The following is a 27,933-nucleotide window of genomic DNA, read 5'->3' as shown; positions in this document are numbered from 1 at the left end:
ATTTCCCATTTAGCTTGAAAAAAAACTTAATTAACAACCAAAAATGGTAGATTTTATAAAACAGCCAAGTACTCCATATAACACTTAGACACGTGTTCATATCCATTATTATTGTTCCTATGTCACGTTTATATGGGTGCTATGATGCTTATGTAATTAAGACTTTGTCCTCCTCGTTTTAATTAATTATATGGAGTACTACGTATCCGGTAAAAATAAGTTAAGTTCAATAAAATCATTGTTTTTTGTTTTCTATTTTCCGAAAAAAATGGTTTACAATTTTTTTTTTTTTTGGACGGAATGTTTACAAATTGTTAATGATTCTAATAATTTTGACTACTTTTTATCCTTTTTGTTTAATGTACCGTATAACATTAATAAAAAAACATAGTGGTATCAAAGGAACACTTAACTTCAGCAAAAATAATTTAATTTTACATTCAATAAAAACGAGGTGAAGAGAGCAAGCGCAAACTCAAACTTTTAGGGTCCAACATTTTAATTGACCCCATCATAACAATCGTTCAAACACCCCATGATTTGCCTAAAGTACACAAAACAGAGCACATCAAAGAAAAAAACAGGGCATGCAATTCTGAATTCTCATTAATCATCCCATTACATTAATTTCGTGCATTAAAACCCTAGCTCAATCAAACATTAATTAAACCCACATAGAATTCAATCAATTAAACACCAAAGCAGGAGTAATTAAGCAATTAAATCAAAAATCAAATTAAAAAAATGTAATAATTTAGAGAAATTAAATTACCCTTGAGATCTCCTCCTACTAGAAATAATGTTGATGCTTTCAATCACAGAACATCAGCAAAATTCCAATTTTCAACCTTCATAAGAAAAAAAATTAAATTAAATATAAATTAAATTGATTGTAATTAAGAAATGAGAATGGAAAATAAATGTACCAAGGAGAAGTCTCGTAAAAACTAGAGAGAAAGTGGAGAAACAATTTTGCGAGAGAAAAAGAGTAGATGAGGAAGTGTATTGAGGGCGCCAAAGACTTAAGTCATTTTATTTTTAGTTTGGATAGTAGTGGGGGGCTATTTTTTTGGTTAACAAGAGTCTGAATAAGCAAAGGTATACAAGGGTACTTTTAAATGAAATTTCATATATAAGGTCCGTAGGAATTAAGACATGTCTTTAAGATCGTGAAAAATCAAAATGGAGCCCTCTACCTTACCTATCTTAACATATAGATCGATAGCACATAATTAAGTTCTACTTGTCTTTGGAAATGTATGTAACTATTTCTAATTAGCTTTTACTTTTCTTCTTTATTACGGTTTAGTACTGTTTAAAAGGCATAATGTTCTTTAGCTTTTTCTTTTTTGATGATGGCAGAACCTTTTCTTTGTAACAACATAAAACTTGACCAAGAGTTTACTCCCATTACAGTCAACCTCGTACGGACATAACACATAACATTATTTTTACCAAATAGTATGTACTAATACTTTACTTTACTTTGTTACGAAGCTAGATTGTTGTTTCTCATCTGAGGTTTTCGAAAAGTTCAATATATGTTACATTATTGTGGGATTAGTTGATTATGTTTCAAACCATACATTGTTCTTCCAAGCAGCAAAACTCTCTCTATATGTTACTAGCGAAAAGAAAATGGAGGCGGCAAGAATAAGCAGCTTGCTAAATATGGTGTTTTCTTGGTCTTTACAAGACGTTCTCAACAAAAAGCTTTACAAAAATAAGGTATTATTCATACTTCAATTATATGTTTTGTAAAGATGTATACAAACGCGTTTGTTATATGAATTTAATTTTATGAACATAGTGATTTCATTTGGACTAAACTGTTAGTGGTGAGCAGTATTACAACAATAAGGTGAAACATGCGGTCATTGTAGTTAGATAGCATCATTATTCTTTAAGACTTTTGATTCTGATTTTTTGCCTTCATCAACTAGTCATTCTTACTTGCTAGCAAGTTTTAATTTTTTCCATAGTTCAAAACAAAGTTTCTGATGTAGCATATTAATCATAAACTTAGACTTTCTATAGCTCTTATGATGTATAATTAGGAGCTATTCTTTTGTGGTTACTCTGTAGTCTTAGCATAACTTACTTTTCTGCTAAGCAGTTAAAGAAGATACCAGACATGTTCTCTACCACTACGCATTACTTGACCTCATTCCATTATCCACTCATAGAAGAGATTCGAGCAGAGTTTTCTGCCGGTCTGGAGTCTGTGGCTCAATCTCCTGCATGTGAGATATCGAACCTTAGACTTTCTAAGAATTATAAGCCCCCTAAAAGCTTGTACTATGAGATCATGACGAATGAGATAAGAGATGTTGAGAATAAGGGTGGACAGTATGTACTGCAATCCAGTGATCTTATTGCTTTAACGAATGTAAGGCCTCAATCGATGGAAGATCTGATCAGACCGCCTGATAATATGTTTCTTTTTGCCTATGTTGAAACATCAAATGAAGATGAACCCTGGATTCAGATACTGTCTTCAAAAGAATTTGAGCCTAAGCTGAGAAGAAAGAAACATGACAGACTTTTCGCTACTTTCTTGATGAACATGACAACCAGTCTGAGAATATGGAGAGCACTAAATCCTGATCCTAAAAGCACAAATATGGGTCTTATTCAGAAGGTCCTGCAGTATGACTCGACTGTAAGCAAATCTGATTTTCCTTCTTTTTCCGTTGATAAGTCTAATTTAATGTATGAATTGTGATATCATTCCTAAATTTTAATATGAAGATTCATTTTTTGTATTTCTACACTTTAGAAATTTTAGAAACAATTATGATATCCCACAGGTTCTAAGACTTAATCTCTGACATTTTTTTTCATTCAAACCCCTGAAATCTCTTTATTAAATTGCTGATGCACTCACTTGTGAATTTGAATTAATAGGTGGATGAGGATTGTTCTCTTTGCAGCCACGAAGAATGCCTCAATGTTGAAGGATTGAATGTGATTGATCTTGTAGGCTCATTGGGATTAGATGAATCTCAGCAAAATGTTGTTGTAAACAGCATTGCCATGAGAAATTGCTCACATCAGAGTAACAATGTGAAGCTGATTTGGGGCCCGCCCGGAACAGGAAAAACCAAGACAGTTGCTTCTTTATTGTTTGTACTACTTAACTTGAAATGCAGGACACTAACTTGTGCTCCCACCAACATAGCAGTGGTTCAAGTGGCTAACAGACTTGTGAAGCTATTCCTCGAGTCTAATGGTGACTTTGACACCTATGGGTTGGGAGACATAGTCCTCTTTGGGCATGAAGAAAGAATGAAAATAGATGATCATGATAAGTTAGTGGACGTGTTTCTTGATAATCGAAGGAGAGTTCTTGTTGAATGTCTTGATCATCCCTTCTATGGTTGGAAACCTACTTTTAAGTCCATGACATCTTTACTTGAAGATCCCCAAGCACGGTACAATGCTTACTTGCAAGAGTTGCAACAGCGTAAAAAGAAAGATGACGACAAGGGTGATAAGAAAAGTAATGATGAAGTAGCTTCAGAGGGACAAGAAGGGAAGAATGACAAGGTAGAGAACAAGAAGAAAAACAAACGAAGAGGTAAAAGAAAAGATGACAAAGCGAATGATACAGCAACAAAGATTGAGGAATTTATGACATTTGAAGAGTTTTTAAAGAATACTTTCTACTCTTTAACTGATCGTCTAGTTTATTGTATGAAGAGTATCTATACTCACCTACCAACATCATCCTTACCACTAGATGTGGCAAAGAAGATGATAAGACTTGTTCATCTTCTTAAGACCATTTCAAATGAAAGAAAAAAGGTTTGCCGATTTCCTGATCATGTAAACTTGATGATGAAGAGGGAAGAAATTCTAAGTATCTCGAGTTACATTAGTCATCGGTTCCCTAAACTGAAATTTAAAGGAAGCCTGCGCGATTTTTGCTTGTCAAATGCAAAATTGATATTCTGCACTGCTTCAAGTTCTATGAAAGTGAGTAAAAATGTTGAAATGGTTATCATTGATGAAGCTGCACAACTTAAGGAATGCGAGTCAACAATTCCGTTACAAGTTCCTGGCCTTAGGAACACTGTTCTGATAGGCGATGATAGACAGCTTCCGGCTATGGTTCAGAGTAAGGTACGTAAGAAGTTTCTTTATCTCCCAGAATATTAATTGTTGTCTGAAATTCTGATTCTAACAATCTTAGTATTACTTATTTAGGCTTTGGGAGATTTGAACTTTGGAAGGAGTTTGTTCCAACGGCTGACAAAGTTAGGGAAAAAGACGCATCTTCTCAACATTCAGTACAGGATGCATCCTTCCATAAGCTTATTTCCAAATAAGGAGTTTTACAAGAGCAGGATCATAGATTCACCTAAAGTTAAAGAAAGAAGCTATTTTAGAAGTTTTCTTAATGAAGACATGTTTGGATCCTATTCTTTCATAAATGTGTCGCGAGGAAAGGAGGATATTGAAAAAGGTCACAGTCCGAGAAATATGGAGGAGGCTGTTGTGGTTGATCGGATTGTTGCAAAGCTTTTCAAAGGTAAGAGAGTATTTGCTACATCTAGTTATACAACATGCTCCACATTTATAACGTCGTGAATCTGCTCATATATGCAGGGCGAGATTTCACAAAACAGAAGTTGAGTGTGGGAGTAATATCACCTTACAAAGGTCAAGTATGTCTGATTCAAGAAAAAATTGGCAAGAAGTATGCCAATTATCAGGAAAACTTTGCTGTCAATGTTCGTTCTGTTGATGGATTTCAAGGTGGTGAAGAGGATATTATAATAATCTCAACTGTTCGATCTAATAGAAGTGGATCAGTTGGTTTTCTGTCTAATCATCAAAGAACAAACGTAGCTCTAACCAGAGCAAGGTATCATGAATCTGTCTATAAATTTCTCCTGTCAAGCATATTTCAAGTGTTTATATTCTACATTTGGAACATTTTCTTAGTTTAGACGGTTCTGTACTTCTGTCATGTGTAGGTACTGTCTTTGGATAGTAGGAAATTGTACTACATTAACCAGAAGTGGATCGGTTTGGAAGAAGGTTGTCACTGATGCCAAAACACGAGGGTGCTTCTATGATGCAGATGAAGACTTTGACCTTACACGAGCTAAACCAGGAGCCTTAGTTAAGACTAGCCAATCAACCTCTAAACTAGACTTCTTTGGTTCACTAAACCTTGGGAGAGCGAAATGGAAGGTATAGTTACACATATTTAGTGTTCTGTTTTCGGCAGTTATGATCCTGAATTTCATAATATATATAGTGAATGCCTTAATAATTGCAGGTTTTCTTCGGAAATTCTTTCAAAGTCTCAATAACTAGCATAAGCAGCAACAAACTCCAGAACCAAGTGCAGGAAATTCTGAAGAAAATAGCTGATGGCTGGCGTCAGTCCAACTCTGAGGAAGCAGTAAAGAATGTTGTGACTCGTGGCATAGCATTCGAGTTATTGGAGCTATACAAGGTTGATGAACAATTATATCTCGCTTGGACCATTGACATCATAAAGGAGGAATCAGAGTATACTCAAGCTATCAAAGTTTGGGATATTTTACCGGCTTCCATGATTCCTAAACTTGCCAAGGAACTTGATATTCTGTTTAAGAGATATACATTAGACTTTATAAATCGTCGCAAATATAAAGCTTTTGAAGGGTATGTCTACTCTTGTGAAGGGGAGTGCATATACAAGTTTCTTAGAAAAATAGTCGTGTAAACTTTCAAACTTTGTTGCTCTAACTTTCTGTTACTTACGCATATAGGAACTTGGTGGTGCCAATGTCATGGCCACTTCATTCTGTTCTCAGTGCTGAAAATTTGTCAGACCAATTTTCTCTTATGAACATAAGGGATGATCAAGAAGAATCGAGTTCCATATCACTAAGGTAATATAAATGCTTAATCCTGCAATATATTGATCAGCTCTTAAATTATACAGCAATATGGTCTTTTAAGTCGCGGTATTATGAGTTGCAGGAATAATTTGAAGGCTAGAAGTGGACTTGACTCTAGTTTAAGAAGGAGAAAGCGAACAGACAAGGCTGCTTGATGGTTGTATGGATGTATCCGCCGGTATCTCATTCAGTGTTCCAACTTATGCCAACACCTACATTATTATTCAATACGAGTTTTAATTTTTACACTGTTTTATCTAATACTTCCATATTACGAGTAGATTTTACCTTTCTTGTTTCGATAAGGTCACACCAATATTTTAATACGAGTTTGTTACTACAATGCAAATAATGACAGAGAACTCGACCGACCTATGACTAAAACATTATATCAAGCTGAGTATTAGGAGAGTTAACAACTATAATGGACATCTCATACAATATATATATGAAAATGTCGTTGTCAAAAAAAAGAAAGCTTACCAACTGCATCATAATTTTTTATTATGAATTCTGGATTAGTCTTTATTTACAGTTTTTGTCAGTCAATATTTACCTACAAGTATTTTTAAATCAAGCATCTTCTTGCTTCATCAATTATATAAACCCCTAACATTTATAGAGTTATATCAACCCACTTTAACTCACACTTGAAAACACTCACACTGCTTAAAAACTACAAGTCTACAACATAACTTCCTTTCATGAAAGTGAGGAATAACTCAACTGTTTAGAGTTTCTCCTCCGGTTCTAAATTCTAAGAGATTCTGGAATTGATTCTTCCCCACCCGCCCTTTGGTCTCTAAACACCAAAATAAACATAACCTCCTTTCATCACCATTCACCCATGGAAGCACAAACTTGGGTCGCGTATGGTCTGTTTTCCGTAATCTTTGTATACCTCATTAACCACCTTTGTCGCGGCAACCATAAGCTCAACCTTCCACCAGGACCAAAACCATGGCCAATCATCGGAAACTTCGACCTTATTGGACCTCTACCCCATCACTCAATCCATGAGCTCTCTAAAATATATGGGCCAATAATGACCCTCAAATTTGGGTCAGTACCAGTGATAGTGGGCTCATCTGTTGAAATGGCAAAATCTATACTTAAAACTAATGATGAAATATTTGCTGGGAGACCAACAACCGCAGCAGGCAAATATACAACTTATAATTACTCAAATATGACATGGTCTCATTATGGTCCATATTTTCGACAAGCGCGAAAATTGTGGTCTATGCATCTTTTCAGTGCCAAGAGCCTTGAATCATACGAGTACATTAGAGTAGAAGAACATAATTCTCTGTTAAGAAGCATTTTTAACACTAATGGCGAACCCATAACGTTAAAAGATTACCTCTCGAAGTTGAGCCTAAATGTGATTAGTAGGGTGGTGTTAGGGAAAAGGTACTTAGACAAATGTAATGATAACGATGTCGATGGTCAAGTAAATAAGATTGACGACGAATTTAGTTTAATGCTTGATGAATTGTTCATACTAAATGGGGTGTTAAATCTTGGTGATTGGATACCTTGTGTTAAGTACCTTGATATTCAAGGTTATGAGAAAAGAATGAAGATAATTGGTAAAAAGTTTGAAAGGTTTATGGAGCATGTGTTGGATGAACATAATGCTAGGAGGGAAAATGAGAAGGATAATTGGGTGCCTAAAGATATGGTTGATGTGCTATTACAACATGGTAATGATTCCAATCATCAAGTTAAGATTGACAGAAATGGAGTCAAGGCATTTACCCAGGTATGTAATGCTTTCTCATTTATGCTTTTATGGCCTATATTTTTATTACGTACAATAAGATACTCTCTCTATATTCCTTAAAGTTTCTTTCTTTTAAAAATTGATGGGTTTCAAATGATTTCCAGGATTTAATTGCGGGAGGTACAGACACTTCTACAATTACTCTAGAGTGGGCAATCACTGAACTCATAAGAAGACCAGACATCATTGCCAAGGCAACAGAAGAGCTTGATCATGTTATAGGTAAGGAAAGATGGGTCCAAGAGCAAGATATACAAAATTTACCATATATTCAAGCAATAGTGAAAGAAACACTGAGGTTGCACCCAGTTACACCGTTGCTTGTGCCTCGATTTTCGAGGGAGCAAGTGAAAGTTGAAGGTTATGACATTCCTAAGGGTTCAGTTGCTCTTGTGAATACTTTCACCATACACAGAGACCCTAGTGTGTATGACAAGCCTCTTGAGTTTTGGCCTGATAGATTTATTGACAAGGATATAGATGTCAAAAGTCAAGATTTCGAATTTTTACCTTTTGGTTCAGGAAGAAGGAAGTGTCCAGGGTATAATCTTGGCTTGAAGATTGTTGAACCTGGTTTAGCCAATCTTCTTCATGGATTTGAATGGAAATTGCCTGATAACATTAAACCTCAAGATATGGATATGGAAGAGATTTTTGGTCTCACTAATCCTAAGAAAACTCCTGTTGTTGTTTGTGCTCAACCAAGGCTTCCGCATTATATATATTGTAAGTGACCACCCAAGGCGGCTTTCTCGTGTATTGTTAGTCATCACCAATTCGATCTTCCTCTTATTATATGTCATCAACTTCAACACCACAAGAGTTCAGCTCAAGTAGTATGAAGGATCAACCTCTATGTACTTTCTTTATGAGAGGTCTTGGGTTCGAGTTGATTCATCTTTGGGTTGAGACCCATGAATGTCCACTTCATTATCTAGCAAAACAATGTAATTTTTTTCATGTTATCTTTTCTGTCTCCTAAAATCAAATACATTTCTTTGTTTCAATGAAAAGGTAAGTACGTAATTTAAAGATTTAACGGAGGGAGTATATATTTGTCATCTTGTCCCAGCGATTCTTACTCATTTCAACAACATCATAACTTAGAAGTACTCGATGAAAATTTAGCATATAATTCTGATACTCTCATATATACAATTTTCCTTGAACGATAAAAGCAAACACCCTTCCTTTAAAAACTGGGCGCATGCATAACTATTTCAAATTTCCATGTAACAGAGAACATCTCCATTGAACAGAGTTTTGCCAACTGTTTTGGAATCAAATTTCTTATTTACAGCAAAATATTCCTAAAGAACTCAAAGGGTTTGCAAAACTCCATAGATAGCCATAAATGACTAGCAAAATGCAAAATCGCCCTACTTGCAAAATCTAGGCCACAACTGATCAGCTACACCTATTATCAGGATTCACTAGACTGACCAAGGAGGTTATCTGCTCGCTGCTAAGAGAAGAAAGGAACTTGCTTACAATATCAGATGAAGAAGATGCAGAATGGCTGCCTTCGGCTGGAAGCTCAAAATTGTTACCCTTCTGAAACATCTCTAGACCTTTCGGATAAAGCCCAATCAGTCCATAAACAATTGCCATGGGTAGAGTTGTATCGCACTTTGAGGCAGCAGTCTGATATAAAAGATCCAATAGGTGGCTTTTAATTCCCTCAATTCCAATGTCACCATAACCACGTGCTTTAACACCCAGTCTGAAATATTGAAATGTTAGTCAGGTCTTGGAAATATTTATCATAAAAGAGCAAAGTGATGCAGCATATAAATTCGGCAAAGAAAACCTCACCTCCCAATATCACCTAGAAGGACAACAAGAGCAGTAGTGAAGACCCTATCCTGATGACTTGATTCTAACATCATAAATAACTTGGGTACAATTTTGTCACAAACCCAGTCCCAGCCCTGAAAAACAAACAACATAGATCAAGCATATTGCAAATAGGATACAGAAAGAGAAAAAGGATCGCTATATGCTAAAAGTGGAATATAAAAATCGAGTACCATAATAGATGAGATGAGCTCCAGAGATGATAGGATATCACCCAGAAGGCAATTGAGGGCTTCCCTGTTTGATAAATGAGCCGACACAAGAGGATCTTGGGGAACAATATGACTTTGAAGTTCTTCTAATAGCTCTGAGGAAACAACATCCACAGATACAGAACCCTCTGAAAATGGGCATCTAACACATGGAGTAAACTGATTCTGAGAACTATCCCCAAGTTGAACGGCATTCTTTGCAATAGTGCCCTCCATGAAGGTCGCCACAGATCTAACTACGTTCATAACTGATGCGTAATTGCTGATGGAGAAATATTCTTCCCCACATACATGAACAAAAGAATGAAGAACTTTCAAGGCCAGAGAATACTCAGCTTTGTCAATCTGAAGAATTTTCAGTGAAACTTCACATACATAACCAGTATGACCAACTGCTTTAGAGATTGATGCAAAAACAATGCTCCCTGCGACAACCAAATCAGTTGAAGCCATCTTGGGCCACAAGAGAATTTTCTTTCCATCCAGCAGAATTTCAGCACAGGAACTACAACCACCCAGCAACTCACAGGTCATGAAATTAGACATTATTTTTCTGTTAAGCACAAAATCCTCACTCAAAGTAAGTAATTCACGGAGGTCGCAAATTTTAGCAAATAGATCTCTCGTTTCAGAGTTGAATAGCACTGCATGGATAAAAGATAATTTAACAGTGAGTAACAAAACATCAAGAAGAAAGTACATATAAAGGTGATTTTGGTGCCATTAAAAATGGCATATATCAATATACCTGAGTGTATATTAGCAGAGAAAGAATCCATAAGCTCCTGGATGCGGAAATTGACAGGCTTGCTAGATGACACCGCAGAAAAATTGAGTAGTATCAGAGAGAAAAGAACACATGCTTTTTCCCTGGCAATGCACAGAGAAAGGCAAAAAAAATGTTAGCTATATAATGACCTGGAAAAACTTAATAAAAAGACATAAACACCTTGGGACCTAGTCAAAGTGCCAATTTGCTACAAAGTGCCCACAAGATTGCAGCAAAACTCATGCATAAGATAGAGGTATAATAGCATTTTTGACAATTTAAAAGCCCAACACCCTACCAAACAAATCTACACACACCATTGCTACATTATAAAGAGAGGATAATTAAGGCAATCTAATTAACAATTCACCTGGGTCTCAGATCTTTCTCCAACAGTAAGGCCATCAGTATATCCTGCAATGAGAAATCTGTTTGAAAAAACAAGCACCGAGCTAAGCAAGCTCTACTAGCACCATATATCCGGGTAATACTGCTAATATCCTCTAGATCAGTAAACAACACAAAGTATAGTTGGTTTTCATTGTATGCTTGATGCTCTGCCTCGTTGTCTCCTGATATAGGCTCACTAAGCGTCAGTGCTCTGGCCTTTTGTCCAAACTCAAGCAACTCGGGAGGGATAGGAGATAGCGGCCTCTCCATCGCCATTTTGAAACATTCCTCAGCAACTGCATCATCCAAATCAAGAAGTTTCATGTAATCCCCAATTATAACTTGATCAAAGTCCGTCAATGTATCTTGAATGTGTTCAACCCGGTCTATCTCAAGATCTGTTGAAGGCTGAGAAATTTCCCTTGTCTCTGTGGCACTTGGAGCAAAAGTTTTATCTACTTCCATCTCCACATTAGGGTCATTAGCTTGCCGAAAGACTAAATCTGGTTCACGTAATATCTTCCTTTTCTTGCTAGACCAATCAGAATCGCCACATAATTTTTTTTTATTGACAGGGAATGGAAAAATTTCCTTCTCTAGCTGATCGTTCATCAAAGGTTGGAGTAATGTATTTTGTAAAGTAAAAAGCTTTTTTTCTGCTTCCTGGAAAATGCTTTTACCTTCTAAATGCATATGTTTGATGGACTCAATTTCATCAAGAATTTTCCTTCTCTTTTTGGCATGATCAGTTACAGCCTCAACAGGGCTTCTAATGCTGTGTTCACCAGCAATGCAAACTTTCTCACCAGTTTTTCCTTTGTAGCACTCATTAGAGTCTCTGAGAATTGTTGCTCTCTGTTTTGGATTCTCCACTGACAACCCCGCTGACATGTTAAGAGAGCCAGCAACTCTTTCCTGTGATCCCAGCAACTGTTCATCAGAAAAAGATGCTGTATTCGAGTTAAGGGCAGAAGTTGGTATAGTATCGCCACGAGAACCCCCTTGCAGAGGATCCAATTCATTCTCCATACCTGAGGTTGATTCCATGCAAAGCCCTGCTTGCATGAGACGCATGTTTGGCTTGAAACGACATGAAGCATCCTTGGATGACAAGCTAGACATTCTGAGTTCATCATCTCCATGATAACGCATCTGAGGTAGGCCTGATTTCTACAAGTATATAAAATTCAGTAAGGATTATATTGATTCAATCATAATTATATAACAAACAATATTCATAAGGCTCTCAGATAAGCATGGACTTAAAATGATTAAGGAAATTAACATTAACACAATAAGATGGAAATTTATTAAAAATTCAGATGGAAACAAGATAATACAAAACGAGCACTAAATTATTATTTTTTAAAAAAAAGTTAAATAGGAGCTCTTCTTGACAAACCTTTAGTATGTTAGCCACACCATTTCTTGTGCCAAAAGTATCACTTAGCATACCGAGATGATCCAATAAACATTGGAAGTCCTGCTTTAATCTCTTTAGCTCCTGCTGTAAAATGCTGTTGCGGTCTTTTTCTAACTTGGCCACCTCTTTGGCATGCTTCACTCGCTTCTTCTCGAATTTTAATTGTTCCTGCAATAGAGTAACTCTTGCAGCTTGCTCATTAACAGCAAAAGGAGCCACAACTGAGGTTCTATTCAAACCCCTGCATAATTTCACTTCATTTAACTCATGTTCCGCATCCTGAAGCTGTTTTCTAGCATTCACCAGCTCTTGAAATAAATTATCACCTCGGGATTTCTCCTCCATGGCTCTCATTTCATTTGTTACGGCAATTTGCCCTTGTTCTTCTGATTTTAATTTCTGCAAATCTGCACATGTTTTCTCTCTGGCAACCTCTATTCTTTCAGCCTTGAGCATGCCATTCACCTTATTTAGCTCCCTCTCTAAATTCTTAATCATTTCTCTGCTACTCACTAGCTCCTCAAATAGCTTGTCAGCACGACTCTTTTCCTCCATGGCATTCTTAATACTGGCTTCTGCTAGATTTTTCTGTTCTTCCTTTCTGGAAGTCTCAAGATCACCACGTTTTCTCTCTCTAGCAACCTTCTTCTTTTCTGCCTCAAGATTTCTATTAACCTCATCTAATTCAGAAGATTTGGCAGGTTTTTTAGATGAAACCACTTCCTGCAATTCCCTTTGTAATTTATCAACCTTCCGCTTCTCCTCTTCCAACAGCACTAACAGTTTATCAGCACGACTTTTTTCTTCAGAAGCCACCTTCTTGTTTGCATCTGCAATCTTTTTTTGCTCTATAGTTCTAACCTTTTCTTCTTCAACACATCTTTGCCCTTGAGCAGCTTTCTTCTTTTCTTCCTCCAGATTTCTCTTAAGCTCATCAAAAACAGAGGAATCAATAGCTTTCTGAGATGGTAAACCTTCCTGTAACTCCCTTTGCAATTCCTCAACCTTACGCTTCTCCTCCTCCAACTCCATTAACAGTTTATCATTATGGCCTTTTTCTTCAGAGAACCTCTTCTTGTTTGCATCTGCAATCTTTTTTTGCTCCATAGTTCTAACTTTTTCTTCTTCAACACATCTTTGCTCTTGAGCGACTTTCTTCTTTTCTTCCTCAAGATTTCTCTTAAGCTCGTGAAAATCAGATGAATCAATAGTTATCCGCGACGACAAAGCTTCCTGTAATTCCCTTTGCAATTTCTCAACCTTTCGCTTCTCCTCTTCCAACTGTATAAACAAATTGTCAGCACGAAATTTTTCTTCAGAGCCCCTCTGCTTGTTTGCGTCTGCAATCTTTCTTTGCTCCATAACTCTTGCCTTTTCTTCTTCAACACATTTTTGTTCTTCAACTACTTTCTTCCTTTCTTCCTCCAGGTTTTTCTTAAGCTCATCAAACTGAGAGGAATCAATTGCTTTCTGAGATGACAGAACTTCATGTAATTCCCTTTGCAAATTCTCAACCTTTTGCTTCTCCTCTTCAAACTGCCTCATAAATTCATCAGCACGGCACTTTTCTTCAGAAACTCTCTTCTCACAGACCTCTGCAATCTTCCTTTGCTCACTAACTTTCACCTTTTCTTCTGCAACACGTCTTTTCTCTTTAGCAACTTTATTCTTTTCTGCTTCAAGTTTTCTCTTAACCTCATCTAACTCGGAAGTATCAACAGAACTTTTCAATGTCATGATTTCCTGCAACTCATTTTGCAATTTCTCAACCTTCTGCTTTTCCTCTTCCAGCTGAGTAAAATAATTAGCACGGCATTCTTCTTCCTGAACCCTCTTCTCATCGGAACACCTTTTCTCTTTAATAGCATCCTGCTTTTCAGCCTCAAGCTTTCTGTTCACTTCTACCCATTTCAAATTTTTTTTTTTCAAGTTCATTTCTTAAAGTCTCCAACTGAATCCTATGGTCTTCAGCTTTTCTGGCAGCAGCATCAGATATCTTACTTGCTTCTTCAGCTTTTCTCTTTTCATATTCTAAAGATTTCTGCAATTCTGCAACATTTTTCCTCTCCAACTCAACAGCATTTTTTTCTACATTAACCCTGGTTATTTCTTCAGCAAGAAGCTGCTTAAGGCGATCAATTTCCATCTCCTTCTCAGAAATGCAAGTTCGAAGATGAGTTGCTTCATTATCCAATTCTACATTTCCAGAGGTCGCCTGAGGCCCGATAGAAGATGTCTCAGACTTCAATGCAGCAATTTCTTTTTCCATGGTAATCCTAAGAGATGCTTCCTCTCCTTTCTCCTTTTCCACAACATTTACCCGTGCCTGTTCTTCATCACATGCTGAAGATGCACAATTACAAAAGAACACCATTAGTCACTGTATAAATTAGTTTACACAATCCGTTCATGTGCACCAAGCAGGAACGGACAGTCAAAAGTATGTAAATGTGCAAAGATTTAAGTGTATACCAAATCATAATTCTTGCTTCCATGGATGAAATTGATGCAAACTTCACAAAAAAGTTGGTCTAATCCTATAATCGAAGAATCCATTCATCATCATTTTGAAACTAGCTATTATAAATAAAAAATTTAAGAAGCCACATAAATTCTGTACATAACAAAATTTCATATCTAAAAGTGCCCACCTGCTTTGAAGATGCAGTGTTTATTTGATAGCCGGTCTTGAAGGCAAAGAGAGGTCAATAACAAAACAAGACGAACAAAGTTAAGATTCGAAGTTGTCTCTCACAGTGGCAGTTATTAATCATTTCATATGGGTTATATGATTCAAATATTGGGATAATTTTGGTATACATTACCTTGATAAGATTAAAATTAAAATCAAAAAATCCATCCAAAGTTAAGATTACCTAAATTGCCCATTGCCAAACACTTCACGTCAACATATACAACCTTGAAAGGCCCCGGCAACGAAATTATAGATGAAAGAACATCATTATTTAGATTCAAAGTTACTATTTTCTTCCAAATTTGCAACGACGAAAATGGCTGAATTTAGTATCACTAATATGATTCAAGCTTTCGACTTTTTTCAACCAAACTACTATCGAATTTTATATTTTTGAGGTCTCTGTATTTCCTTCTGTTCTCCCTTGACAATCAAACAACCACTTAGCCAAAGCAATGATAGTATACTCGTACGAAACCGTAAAAATTGGACATTGACAGCAATTCAAATGATTCTATTTACCACAAATCAAATTAAATGAACAGTTACCTTTCTTAAGGCTGGCATTGTCCTGTTGAAGAAGATCAATTTGTTTCTGGAGAATTTCAACACCATTTCGAAGAGCATTCCGCTTACCTTCCAATTTCTTATATGCTTTAACCCACTGCTCAATTAAACCACAAAATTTCATAAATCTCAACCAAAATTTATAAATTTTCGACGATTTCGATTCAATTAAAAAGGTTGAAGAAATCATGAGAAAATACCTTCGAACAACAAGGATTTACCGACTCCATTGTCTTCACTGGAGAAGAATTCAACGTCATAAACTGCAAATTTCAAAAAAAAAAAATGGAAAAATTACAAACAGAATGAATAATTTAAGAACCCTAATTGAAATTAAATAACAAAAAAATTAAATTAAATTGAATGATCAAACCTTTTTATTAAATTTGATCATTTCTGAATGAAATTCAATCAATTAATCACGAATGTGTATCAAAAATTGTTGACATTTTTTAAAAAATAGAGAAAAAAATCGAGATTTCTTTTCTAGGCGGGAGCGAGATTTTTTAGGGTTTTAGAATTGGGAAGTTAGAAAGAGAAGGGAGAGGTGGAAGAGAGAGAATTAATGGGCTTTTTACTGGACTTTGGAAAACCCATTTTCTAAAGTCGGTTAATTTGGCCCACGTTCTTTTTTGGGCTGGTTCATTTTCTGGAATTTGGATTTGGTTTTACTTTTTTTTTTTTATCCCTAATCCCTAACATCTAAAAAAATGAGTAATGAACTGCTAATCTACAGTAGTATTCCTCATCTGCCCCTGGCGCGGGCTTTTCCATCTTTTGCCGCGCGTTCGTGTCTTTTGCCATGTTATCAAACAACGCTTTGCAATTACTGACCGGCACTTTGTTAGAAATTTGATCTTATTAATTTTAATCGGGAATTAAAGGCATTTTGTCACTTTGTTAGAAATTTGATCTTATTAATTTTAATCGGGAATTAAAGGCATTTTGTCACTTTGTTAGAAATTTGATCTTATTAATTTTAATCGAGAATTAAAGGCATTTTGTCACTTTGTTAGAAATTTGATCTTATTAATTTTAATCGGGAATTAAAGGCATTTTGTCACTTTGTTAGAAATTTGATCTTATTAATTTTAATCGGGAATTAAAGGCATTTTGCCACTTTGTTAGAAATTTGATCTTATTAATTTTAATCGGGAATTAAAGGCATTTTGTCACTTTGTTAGAAATTTGATCTTATTAATTTTAATCGGGAATTAAAGGCATTTTGCCACTTTGTTAGAAATTTGATCTTATTAATTTTAATCGGGAATTAAAGGCATTTTGTGACTTTGTTAGAAATTTGATCTTATTAATTTTAATCGGGAATTAAAGGCATTTTGCCACTTTGTTAGAAATTTGATCTTATTAATTTTAATCGGGAATTAAGGCATTTTGTCACTTTGTTAGAAATTTGATTTTATTAATTTTAATCTGAAATTCAAGGCATTTTGTCGGTGCGTTGGTCGAATTATGGGTGTTCAGATTTGCGCCACTTTATTGTTGGTAAGATTTGCCTTTGATTTCTTTGCTTTAGTAGTGGCTTTTGCTTTGATTTTTTAATACTGTTAATTGAGTTGAGTTGTGCATCAAAATTAGTTACGCTGTGCATTTGTTTAGATGTTAGGGATTTTATTAAATTTAGATGAAGTGCTTACTTGAAATTTGTTTATTTTAAGTTGATTTAATTAAATTTAGATGAAGTGCTTAGTTCAAATTCGGTGAATTGAGTAAGGTGTGTTTAAAGTTCCAATACCTTGTTTGTGGTGAATGGGTGGTGAGTATTTCTTCTTTTATGGCCTTTGATTGTACTGTGTGGGTGCTCACCAAGTTGTGTTCTTGTTGTACTATTGGATATTAGCTTTATCCTCCTGATTTGTACAGTTTGTCTTTTTATGGGGGGGAGGGGTGTATCTAAATACTTGTGCATTTGTGTCTTCCGTTAGTTGTTAGTTTCTCTGGGAAGTTTAATTTGGTCTAGGTTATTACAAATTTTGCTTATGTTTTATTTGTTTTAACTTGGTGTTAATTGTCGCACACTTGCTCTTTTACCAGACATGATGCGAACAAAAGATTGCTTTTACCAAATTCAATATGCTTAAAATTCAATATGCTGGTATATGGCCTGACAGTGCATCATCTAGCCAGGGTTGCAGCCCTCATATTGTTGTTTTAGGAAAATCCAGTGAATCACATCGTATCTACCATCATTACGGGTGATATGACCCCTTGCGGTACCCACTTCTATTTCCTCGTGGTGAGTGTGGCTGGAATCAAGGTCTGAAAAAAAAATCTTGGGGGAGACATCGACAGCTAGCTACACAGGTGGATCCTGTGCTCTCATGTGTTGTTCATATTGCTGAAGAGTTGTTGGATGCAGAGGCATCACGTAAGTTTCCTAAATGGCAATCCTTTCTCCTAACATGTATAACTGACATCCAATAAAGTCTGAATTGGTTTGTGCTTAATTCGTTTTTTGGGCATTGCAGGGGCAGTTGGCAAACGTACAAGAGCAGATAGATTCATTTCTCCTAGAGAATAATATGCTTATATGTTACAAATTCGGCGTGGTAATATGTTGTTGAGTGCTGGGTGGTGGGTGGTGCTTGCAACAGTATATCGTTGACATGTATGTGAAGATGGAAAACACTCGGTTGGATTATTTTCGTAACAACTAGGATACCATCAGAGCAGACCTTTATCAAGGTATCTTGGATTCTTTGCAAAGTGGAGAAAACTTGGCATGTTATGTTGGTCGACGAGTTATTTTTCCCCCTACTTTTATTGGTGGACCTAGGGATATGAAAAAGCGTTATCTAAATGCTATGGCTTTGGTTCAAAGATATGGTAAGCCAGATCTTTTTATAACAATTACGTGCAATGCAAATTGGCTGGAGATTAAAGATGAGCTAGCCCCAGGGGAATCCACTCAAGATCGTCCAGATCTTGTTACAAGAATCTTCCGAGCTAAGCTTTTAACCCTGAAACGAGAAATCATGGACAATGAGATATTTGGAGAAGTTGCTGCAATGATCTATGTTATTGAATTCCAGAAAAGATGGCTTCCTCATGCACACTTTTTAATTATTCTTAAGAGTCACTCTATAAGCTGAAGTGCCCTACAGACTATGACAAATTTGTCTGTGCTGAGATACCATCTGTTTCTGACAGTGTTACGCAAAATTGTCTTGCGGCATATGATGCATGGCCCTTGTGGTCGATTGAATCCACAATGCACATGTATGCGTAAAAAAGGAGACAAAGCAGCATGTAAGTATAACTTCCCTAAACAGTACTCAGAAGAGACAACAACTTACGATGATGGGTTTCCAACGTATCGTAGGCGTAACACTGGTGAAAAGGTCACTGTTAGAAATGCTCAGCTTGATAATCGCTGGGTCATTCCTTATAATCCTTATATGTCTATGTTGTTCGATTGCCCTTTGAATGTAGAAGTTTGCTCAACAATAAAAGCAGTCAAATATTTGTACAAGTATGTTTACAAGGGACATGACAAGATATCTTACAATGTGCTTCCAGTCAATGGTGAACCTGTAGATGAAATAGAACAATTCCAGTCAGGAAGATGGGTATCCATCCCCATGTGAAGCTGCATGGAGGTTGTTCTCATTTGATCTGTTTGAACTGAACCCTCCAGTCCTGCTATTACAGGTTCATCTGCCAAACCAATAGACAGTCCATTTAAATTCTCATGAACGTCTTGATGCCGTTGTTAGTAATTCAAAGCGGTCTCGAACACAGCTCACTGAATTTTTTGCTATGAACGCTGCTGTACCTGGTGGACTAGGTTATTTGTATCGTGAATTTTGTGAACACTATAGGTGGGAATCATCAAGTAGAGAATGGATTGAGAGAGTTCGCAAAAGAATATTCCAAGTTGGGCGTCTAGCTTTTGTTTTTCCAGCTGAGGGAGAACGGTTTTGTTTAAGGTTGCTGCTGCTCCATGTTAGGAGTCCCCAGTCATTTCAATATCTTAGAACTGTAAATGGTTATGTTTGTTCTACCTTTTAGGAAGCAGCTATCAGACTAAGATTGCTAGAAGAAGATGATCTAGCTACTCTTTATCTTGATGAGGCTTGTGAAACACACATACCACCTGCCTCCTATATGCAGCAGTTCTTATTTTTTGTCAGCCTGCTAATCCTTCTGCATTATGGACAAAGTTCTATCCTTTTATGTGTGAACTTCAGTCACCAATTTCCAGGTGATTCAGCAAAAGGTCGAAAGCTTACTGTTAAAGTTGTAGAACAACATTTAGAAGCTATGGGTAAATCATTTGCTGATTTTGACCTTGATGAAATATATGATGAAACTGATGATGAGTTAAGGCGAACGAAAGACATCATCGATGCTTTAGATACACCTATTCCTCAACAATGCATTGACTGTCGGGAATGCTTAAATCCAACCCAGAAAGCTGCTTTTTCTTGTATCATGCAGCATGTTATAGATAACAGGTGCCTTTTTCATTGATGGACCGGGTGGCACGGATAAAACATTCTTATACAATGTGCTCTATGCTAATTGCTAAATAAGGCTGTTGAATAAGATTGTGTTACCAACAGACACCTCTGGAATAACTGCAGCAAACATTCCTTCTGGGTGGACTGCGCATTCTAGGTTTAAATTCCTGTTGATTCTGCGAGTACATTAATATGCGTTGTTCCTAAGCAAAGCAGCCTTGCAACTCTACTAAGAGAAACTACGTTAATAATATGGGATGAGGCATTGATGGCTCATGCAGGATTTGTGTGGGAATACTACTTTATTTGGTGGCAAGCTTCTTGTGCTTGGAGGAGATTTCCGACAAGTGCTTCCAATTGTTCCTCAAAAAACACAACGGGAAGCAGTTGAAGCTAGAATTATGACTTCATACTTATGGCCAAAGCTTCAACAATTTAGGCTTACTGAAAAGATAAGAGCCAAAGATGATCTGCAGTATTCTTTATTTTTGTTGGCATTGGGGAACGGAGAGCTACAGCAGACAGAGAACAATTATGTTCTGTTGCCTGTAGAAATTGTTCATCCTCTTATGGATGATACAGATCCTGTTACAGAAATCATGGCAGCCACATTTCCTGAATTCAGTACAGGTGTCTTCACCAATGATGTTTTTACAAAGAGGGTTGTTCTTACGCCAATGAATGATGATGTTGATGCTATTAATTCGGTTATGATTGATCAGTTTCCTGGTGCAACTGTTGCCTACGGGACGCTGTATTTCCTTTTTATTTATCTTATCTGCAGGACGTCCAGTCACTTCATGTGACATTTGCCTACCCGGTTAGCTCCCGGTGTAGTTTACTTCAATTTATTTGAGGCAGGGATTTGGTTGGAAACCCGTTCGATGTGTAATCAAAATTAAATGAACATTGGTATTTGTCTAGTTAAGTGTTGAGTGTTTTGTATGCATAAGTTGTGTGATGATAGAATGAAAGCATGTTAGTATGTTTTTATTACGCTTATGTACTCGACATTGCTGATTGTGTGTTTGTATGTTTGTTTGGTCTTGTCTTTACCTTGGCCCTACGACGATCCATTTCTAATGGCGAGTAGTGGGACGAGTAGAGAGAAAGTTTTTTAGGAGTGAAGCATCTTTCATGATAGGCATGAGTGAAGAGTGAATCATGCTTAGTTCCCACAGGAATATGATGTGTTTTATTTGCTTTGAATATTATTTATTTTATCGTGCTTATGAGACTAACGCAAAGGTTTTCAGTATTGTTTGGTTTTAAGGGCCTACAGCGGTCCCAAGTTGTAGGTTGACTTTGTTTGACTTTTCGTTTTACTTTACTTTCATTGGGTTTGACTTTTAAAGTTGATTTGTTTTGAAATGGTTTTAAAGATAGTCTTCCGCTGTGTGTGTCTTTGATATTTGCCTTAACCGTTTTCACGGTGTCGATAATGTCTTAGATTTTCCTACTTTGTATTTTAAAAAGGGCAAAATAGGTATTTTAAAGGAAAGGAATTTTATAGGGTGTTACAAGCACGCAAGCTAATTGATTTATGCTAAGTACGAAATTAGTCCGATTTTATACAAACCTACCGTAAGCCCGATATGGAACCATGGACATGGCGAGGGTCATGAGTGGTACATGAACATCATTCCCAAATTTTGGCAATTCATGCTAGACTACTAGTATCACACAATTCAACATTTTAACCCAACATATGAGACAGGTCATGCATGAGCCTGTTTATAAAAGATCAACACGATTATTCCTTCGTTCGGATTTTGCCTTTAGGTTTACTTTATACTCGACCACTCACGCTATAGTATATTGATTTAATGTTGAGCCTTGGGTCAAGACACTAATAACACTTAGTCTATTTGATTTCATATCGAGCCCTAGGTCAAGGCATATGACATGGAAAATACCCAACACTATATACACAAGTTGCATGTATTAATCTTCAAAAGGTGTGTAAACACTCTATCAAATTTACTACATCCTTTATTTATCAAACAATGTAAAATAAAGAGAGAAACATATTGGTAATTGAAAAATTGGACACCAAGTTCTCAAAATTTAACTTACTCAATAGAAATATATAAGTACAAGGTACAAACCTGGCCTTTTAAACTTTGAAATATATTTTCACAAACACAAATGACGATTATGCTAATGTGCTATGGCACATATAAGGTTGGCTCGTGAATAAAGGTCCTAATGGCGAATAACTCTTGGCGCATAGCACCTATTATTTTGAAACACACAATATGACTAAGTTGTAAATATTAACATGAGTATGAAGTACCATCAAATAGGTAAATAGTACCATTGAATGTTGTAGTGGTATAAATACTTTTCTAATGGTACAAATAAATATGTAGATTGTACATCAAATATTATACAACTGTGAGATATAGTAGTACTACTAAGACAATTTATAATCTAATGGTATAATATACATGCATAATAGTACACAAAAAGTACCACTGTCCCCTAAAAGTACCATTATGGATGTTAAATGACTATTTGACCCTCCTATTTGCAAAGAAAAAATATAGGCGTTGTGTGTCTAGATGGACTAGATTGGTGCAATTTCAATTTCTAACCGACTATAAGAAAACATTTTAACTTAGAAAAAGAAGCACGAATAAGTTAAATTAAGCTCATATTAGTAAAAATCAAGTTTTAATAGCCAAGTAATATGCTCCATGACTAAAACAGGACCATCTTGCAACAAAAACATTATTGGACTTAATTCTTATATGACCATCAATTTTGATATAATCTTTCTTATGCAATCATGTTATTTTGAAGCCACTTTTTTCTCCTTTACAAAAGCAGATGCTTAATCTAGATAATTAAGTGGCTAATCTAATCTACACCTCTGCCACACCCTAAAAATATTATAGATCTATGATACTACCAACCTTAATAATATAACAAATCTAATAAGTTTATTTAATCACTTGATTTCACCAATAATAGACACCTTTTGTGATTAATTAGCATATCATATGGACTCAAATAAGACAAATAATTATGTCTACTTGCATCAATGAAGGGTTATTTTGGTGTATTGTTGCATCTCAATTCCAATGAAAGATTCTTTGAGCATTTCAAAGTTGATGGAGATCCACTTGTGACCTTGTCAACTTCACTTGTGCTGCCCACACGAATGCAAATATCTTTATCATGTAAATTAAAGTTGTATGACCCCTACTTCGGTTCACCCTCCCTTGGTAAAATTTAACAATGATTGAACCATTTTAATTTAATTTATTCATTATTATACTCATTCCGTTTGTTAGTGTAAATTCTGTTTGAAACTTACAAAATTAAATGTAAACGAGTCTAATATGTTCTTATTAGAATATATGATATATATATTCTGATATATTTGTAAATATTGTATAATCTCCTAACTTGTATATCATATATTTTGTAGTATCGCAGTCTAGCAGGCGCTTTGCAGTATCTTACTTTTACCAGGCCTGACATATCTTATGCTGTTCAACATATTTGTTTGCATATGCATGATCCCAGGGACACACATATGGCTGCTCTTAAGCGCATTCTGCGCTACTTGCAGGGCACTTTGTCTTATGGTCTTCAGTTGTACAAATCTTCCATCACCACACTTGTTTCCTACACTGATGCAGATTGGGGGGGGGGGGGGATGTCCTGACACTAGACGTTCTACTTCTGGTTATTGTGTCTTTTTAGGTGACAACTTGGTTTCTTGGTCATCAAAACGACAACCTACATTATCTCGCTCCAGTGCTGAGGCCGAGTATCGTGGGGTAGCTAATGTTGTTTCGGATTCGTGTTGGATTCGGAATCTGCTTCTTGAACTGCATTTTCCAATAACAAAAGCTACTCTTGTTTATTGTGACAATGTGAGTGCCATTTATTTATCAGGTAATCCAGTACAACTTCAGCGTACGAAACACATTGAGATGGATATTCATTTTGTCAGAGAGAAGGTCGCTAAGGGTGAAGTACGGGTTATGCATGTTCCTACTCGTTATCAAATTGCCGATATATTTACGAAGGGTCTACCTCGTATTCTCTTTGAAGATTTTAGGGACAGTCTCAGCATTCGTGTTCCTCCTGATTCGACTGCGGGGGAGTATTAGAATATATGATATATATATTCTGATATATTTGTAAATATTGTATAATCTCCTAATTTGTATATCATATATTCTGTAGTATCCTTTCCTTATTTCTAGCTTATTAGTTCCTAATTCTTAGGCATAGATTAATCAATGACAATTGTATATAATCAGTTTTGGTTGAATGATAACACACGAGATTACATTCCTTCAGTTCTCAATAGTTTTTTGAGAAGAAACATACTTAAATTTTTATGTGAGACTTTAATATGCAACTTTTATAATGTATATTTTCATAATATTAACTTTTATTACGTAATTAAAAATATTATAAATTAACGCGTATACTGAAAATTGTACAAAAAGTGAAATTTAAATAATTGAAACACACAAGCGCAACTATAGTCAAATGTCAACTCTCCTATCAAGAGTAGGAAGTTAATGGGGTTGCTTATAACAAAAACACTTTGGCAAATTCCCCCTATAAATTTCTAATACAACCTCCTTGTTACACACAAAATCTAGGTAGGTGGTATCTAAGGTAAGGGAAATCTAGCCTTGTAATTAAAAAACAAAATAAAAAAAGTTTTTGTTTCAAGTTGAATGCTTAAAGGTGAACATAATAAAATAGTATAAATTATGGTAAAAGGAATAATAAAAGTCACATCAATCAAAGACTCAAAGTGTTCATCTAGTTGAAGTCATCACACACGCACTAATCACACACTCCATACAGTATAATTATAATAATTAATTGTAATTATAATCCCTCAACTTTTATATATAGTTTTTGTTTTATTTATGCATAATGTTTAAATTTGTATTGCACGCATCTATTTAATCCTACATTTGTTTACTTATGCACATTTACAAAAAAAATCCATTTTTATTTTATATTATTATAATATAAATAGATTTTTAGGTTCCAAAAAAATAAATATAAATAGATTTAAAAAAAAGTTAATATCTAGAATTTACACATCCGATCCAAACAAATCAAACAAGATTTCATACAAATGTTTATGTCATATATATTTATCTAAATAATACTCCGTATTAAATTTAATTTGCATTACAAATTTACAAGACTAGTAAATATAAAAAAACAGAGGGAGCAATTTAATAATGATAAAGTTAAATAAATTATATTAAATAATTTCTAAGAACCTAGCTATATAACCATGCTAGCTATAAATTGGCTACTATGCTTCCTCCTTAGCTCCAACTTATTTAAAACCATAAACTTGAGCTTACCATATATATTTTCCCTCAAATTATTATACACTTTAAAAAAAAACACACACACACAGAAAATGACATTCACAGAGAAGGATGAAGCATTGGTTAAAGAATCATGGGATATTATGAAGCTAAATATCCCTGAATACAGTCTTCGTTTCTTCACCATGTAAGTTTTTCACAAAACAAATTAATTAAATTATTTTTCAATGGTAGTTGTTGTACATGAAAGTATTTATTTAATTTGACATTATAGAGGTAATATAATTAATTATTCATTGTAAAAAATTATATGTCCACTCTAATAAAAATGGGCTATTTTTGTGAAATGTAATGACAGAATATTGGAAATAGCACCAGCAGCAAAAGATATGTTTTCATTTTTAAGGGATTCAGAGGAAATTCCACACAACAATCCCAAGCTCAAAGCTCATGCTGTTAAGGTTTTTAAAATGGTGAGTTTTATTTATTAAACAAGTGAGTTTTTAGATCTTAATCATTCATAAAATAGCTAAATGTCACGCGATTTAGCTCGTATAAGTCATTTCACAACAACAACGCAATATTAAACGTAATTTTGTTATTACTTAGCTTGGCTTTACAATACCAATAATGTAACTTGATCATCACCTTCTTAAGTTTTTACTTGTGTAATTAATTATTAAAACAACTATTACCTAGCATTTAATGTTATTGTAAGTTGCGTACAAAATTATGAAATGAAATGATCTTAAATTGAATTTGTGTTAAACCTATCGATAATATATATTGAGTCAAGCATTTTTTACACATGTATTGAGGTTTTAGATTAAAATTTTTTAAAAAAATTTATGTATGTATGCAAAATAAAGAAGAATTCATATGGTTAAATCGACTGAAATAGTTAATTTATTGAATCTTGACAATTACATTATATGCAAGAAAATTTTATTATTCATTTCAAAATAATTGCACATTTTGTACACAGTACACTAATAAATTGAAAGATATAGGTGTTTATAGTGACCTAAGATAAACTCTAGAAAAGTAAATTAGTAGGATTGATATAGTGGGCATATTATTTTATCAAAATGAATGGCTATGCATCTCTTGGATATATTTATAAGATCAGACAAAACACATTACTGACAGTCAGCAATTTTTCCTCAATGAATGGAGGTACAAGCTACTGTATTAACTATTAAGGGGTTTAATAAGGCCCACATTCACATAGGTTGTCAACTTTTTTATTTTTATTTTATTTTTTGAGGTAATCTAATCTAATTAGACACTACGAGTAGGTCACTAACTCACTTATACAAGTAAGATTTTAGTCATTTTATCAAAAATACTACTCCTGCCGTTTTAAAATGATAGTGCGTGTATTCTTACTTGTTTTACTTAAGAATATGTTTATGTTTTCTTTTTCAAAGTGATAATACCCTCTTCACCACATTCTTATTACTTTGCAGATCAATTTATCATTTACTTTTAAATATCCAAAATAGCTACAATTAATAAACTATTTTATTTAAAATTTATCTTATCATAACTTTTTATGATATATACATGAAACATCTATAGACATGTGAGTCAGCAATTCAACTTCGGGAAAAAGGTGAGGTGGTTGTAGGAGAGACTACCCTTAAGTATTTGGGAGCCATTCATTTGAAGAATGGAGTGGCTGATCCCCATTTTGAGGTAAACACTTTTCTTATGATTAATGATTGATTAATACTACTATGAGAATTAATATATTATTTAATACTCGGACTAATTAGGCGAACAATTAATTGAGCTACGTTGACTAATTATGAATAGGTTGTGAAACAAGCATTACTTAGAACAGTTGAAGAAGCAACTGGTGACAAATGGAGTGAAGAATTGAAATGTGCTTGGAGTATTGCCTATGATGAGCTAGCTGCAGCCATCAAAGCTGAAATGAAGGAAGAGGCAGCTTAATCATTGGTGTTATATAATTATATGAATTACCCAAAAATAAGCACGAAAAATATTTGAAAAGAAAAAAGTTCGAGTTGATTTTGTTTGCCAAAATTAGCCATCTGCTACCTGTGTGAGTTCATGATTGAGAAATTTGTATTGGTTGGAAAAAAAAAAAAAAGTCAAATTCATATCTGTTGGTGTAATACGGAGTAATGTATTTAAATCCGGTAATTATATGGAGTATTGTTTATTTTTATTCTACTTTATTAAATTAGACTTTGAAAATATTATCTACTCTCTTCATCTGTAATAATGGTGTATTTGATTTTGATCATTGAAAGACAATTTTAAGAAATTAGGTTTAAATACCACAGATAAGGTCCATATCTTACCGAATTTAGAGCTCTGTATTTATACGGTAATTTTCACTAATACCCTTCCGTCTCTATTTTTGTCCTTATTTGACTTTTCACGGACTCCAATTTTATCATAGTCGCCTACTCTCCTCCAAATTGAAGTTGAATGTGGATATATAAATGGGAGGCCAGGCCAAAGCCATGCAAGAATAGGTGTTTTTCAAAGTAG

The 27,933-nt window shown here is 35.0% G+C and overlaps 4 protein-coding genes across 6 annotated transcripts; 3 read left to right on the top strand and 1 right to left on the bottom strand.

Annotated features, from left to right (window-relative positions):
* The first annotated feature begins 1,497 nt into the window (after positions 1–1,497).
* Positions 1,498–6,149, top strand: LOC110727009. The gene is made up of 9 exons (XM_021906546.1): positions 1,498–1,728; positions 2,117–2,662; positions 2,908–4,125; positions 4,210–4,534; positions 4,612–4,870; positions 4,983–5,202; positions 5,291–5,661; positions 5,769–5,891; positions 5,983–6,149. Exons 1-9 carry the CDS (start codon positions 1,639–1,641, stop codon positions 6,053–6,055), a joined length of 3,225 nt encoding a protein of 1,074 aa, XP_021762238.1. The 5' UTR covers positions 1,498–1,638; the 3' UTR covers positions 6,056–6,149.
* Positions 6,150–6,514: 365 nt separating this feature from the next.
* LOC110727025 (flavonoid 3'-monooxygenase-like) lies at positions 6,515–8,760 on the top strand. The gene is made up of 2 exons (XM_021906562.1): positions 6,515–7,665; positions 7,791–8,760. Exons 1-2 carry the CDS (start codon positions 6,748–6,750, stop codon positions 8,418–8,420), a joined length of 1,548 nt encoding a protein of 515 aa, XP_021762254.1. The 5' UTR covers positions 6,515–6,747; the 3' UTR covers positions 8,421–8,760.
* Positions 8,761–8,850: 90 nt separating this feature from the next.
* Positions 8,851–15,669, bottom strand: LOC110726990 (trichohyalin-like). Of its 3 annotated transcripts, XM_021906535.1 has the most exons (10): positions 15,582–15,669; positions 14,989–15,024; positions 14,810–14,874; positions 12,317–14,680; positions 11,946–12,084; positions 10,895–11,864; positions 10,504–10,625; positions 9,717–10,399; positions 9,502–9,617; positions 8,851–9,409 (listed from the first exon to the last, which is right to left on the bottom strand). In XM_021906535.1, the coding sequence occupies exons 4-10, from the start codon at positions 14,270–14,272 to the stop codon at positions 9,094–9,096; spliced, it is 4,302 nt and encodes a 1,433-aa protein (XP_021762227.1). In that variant the 5' UTR covers positions 14,273–14,680; positions 14,810–14,874; positions 14,989–15,024; positions 15,582–15,669; the 3' UTR covers positions 8,851–9,093. The 3 variants fall into 3 exon arrangements, with proteins under 3 accessions (XP_021762227.1, XP_021762233.1, XP_021762221.1); XM_021906541.1 differs by lacking the exon at positions 14,989–15,024 and having other exon boundaries at positions 15,582–15,652; XM_021906529.1 differs by lacking the exon at positions 15,582–15,669 and having other exon boundaries at positions 14,989–15,574.
* Positions 15,670–25,355: 9,686 nt separating this feature from the next.
* Positions 25,356–27,633, top strand: LOC110726979 (non-symbiotic hemoglobin 2-like). The gene is made up of 4 exons (XM_021906522.1): positions 25,356–25,594; positions 25,766–25,880; positions 26,989–27,105; positions 27,226–27,633. Exons 1-4 carry the CDS (start codon positions 25,368–25,370, stop codon positions 27,364–27,366), a joined length of 600 nt encoding a protein of 199 aa, XP_021762214.1. The 5' UTR covers positions 25,356–25,367; the 3' UTR covers positions 27,367–27,633.
* The last annotated feature ends 300 nt before the right edge of the window (positions 27,634–27,933 follow it).

Source organism: Chenopodium quinoa, unplaced genomic scaffold (assembly GCF_001683475.1).
Source record: "Chenopodium quinoa cultivar QQ74 unplaced genomic scaffold, ASM168347v1, whole genome shotgun sequence".
Classification (NCBI taxonomy): domain Eukaryota; kingdom Viridiplantae; phylum Streptophyta; class Magnoliopsida; order Caryophyllales; family Amaranthaceae; genus Chenopodium; species Chenopodium quinoa.
Note: the sequence above shows the minus strand (reverse complement) of the source record. Positions and strands in the feature narration are given on the sequence as shown.

What these genes read in the sequence shown, in the direction of transcription:
- LOC110727009 (XM_021906546.1), top strand. Translation starts at nt 1,639, where the DNA reads ATGGAGGCGGCAAGAATAAGCAGCTTGCTAAATATGGTGTTTTCTTGG. An exon ending in TGTTGCAAAGCTTTTCAAAG is followed by an intron (nt 4,535 to 4,611) that starts GTAAGAGAGTAT and finishes TCATATATGCAG; the next exon opens with GGCGAGATTTCACAAAACAG. An exon ending in AAATATAAAGCTTTTGAAGG is followed by an intron (nt 5,662 to 5,768) that starts GTATGTCTACTC and finishes TTACGCATATAG; the next exon opens with GAACTTGGTGGTGCCAATGT.
- LOC110727025 (XM_021906562.1), top strand. Translation starts at nt 6,748, where the DNA reads ATGGAAGCACAAACTTGGGTCGCGTATGGTCTGTTTTCCGTAATCTTT. An exon ending in GAGTCAAGGCATTTACCCAG is followed by an intron (nt 7,666 to 7,790) that starts GTATGTAATGCT and finishes AATGATTTCCAG; the next exon opens with GATTTAATTGCGGGAGGTAC.
- LOC110726990 (XM_021906535.1), bottom strand. Translation starts at nt 14,272, where the DNA reads ATGAACTTGAAAAAAAAAAATTTGAAATGGGTAGAAGTGAACAGAAAG. An exon ending in CTCTGCTAATATACACTCAG is followed by an intron (nt 10,400 to 10,503) that starts GTATATTGATAT and finishes TTATCCATGCAG; the next exon opens with TGCTATTCAACTCTGAAACG. An exon ending in AGCTCATCTCATCTATTATG is followed by an intron (nt 9,618 to 9,716) that starts GTACTCGATTTT and finishes TTTGTTTTTCAG; the next exon opens with GGCTGGGACTGGGTTTGTGA.
- LOC110726979 (XM_021906522.1), top strand. Translation starts at nt 25,368, where the DNA reads ATGCTAGCTATAAATTGGCTACTATGCTTCCTCCTTAGCTCCAACTTA. An exon ending in CTGTTAAGGTTTTTAAAATG is followed by an intron (nt 25,881 to 26,988) that starts GTGAGTTTTATT and finishes AAACATCTATAG; the next exon opens with ACATGTGAGTCAGCAATTCA. An exon ending in TGGCTGATCCCCATTTTGAG is followed by an intron (nt 27,106 to 27,225) that starts GTAAACACTTTT and finishes AATTATGAATAG; the next exon opens with GTTGTGAAACAAGCATTACT.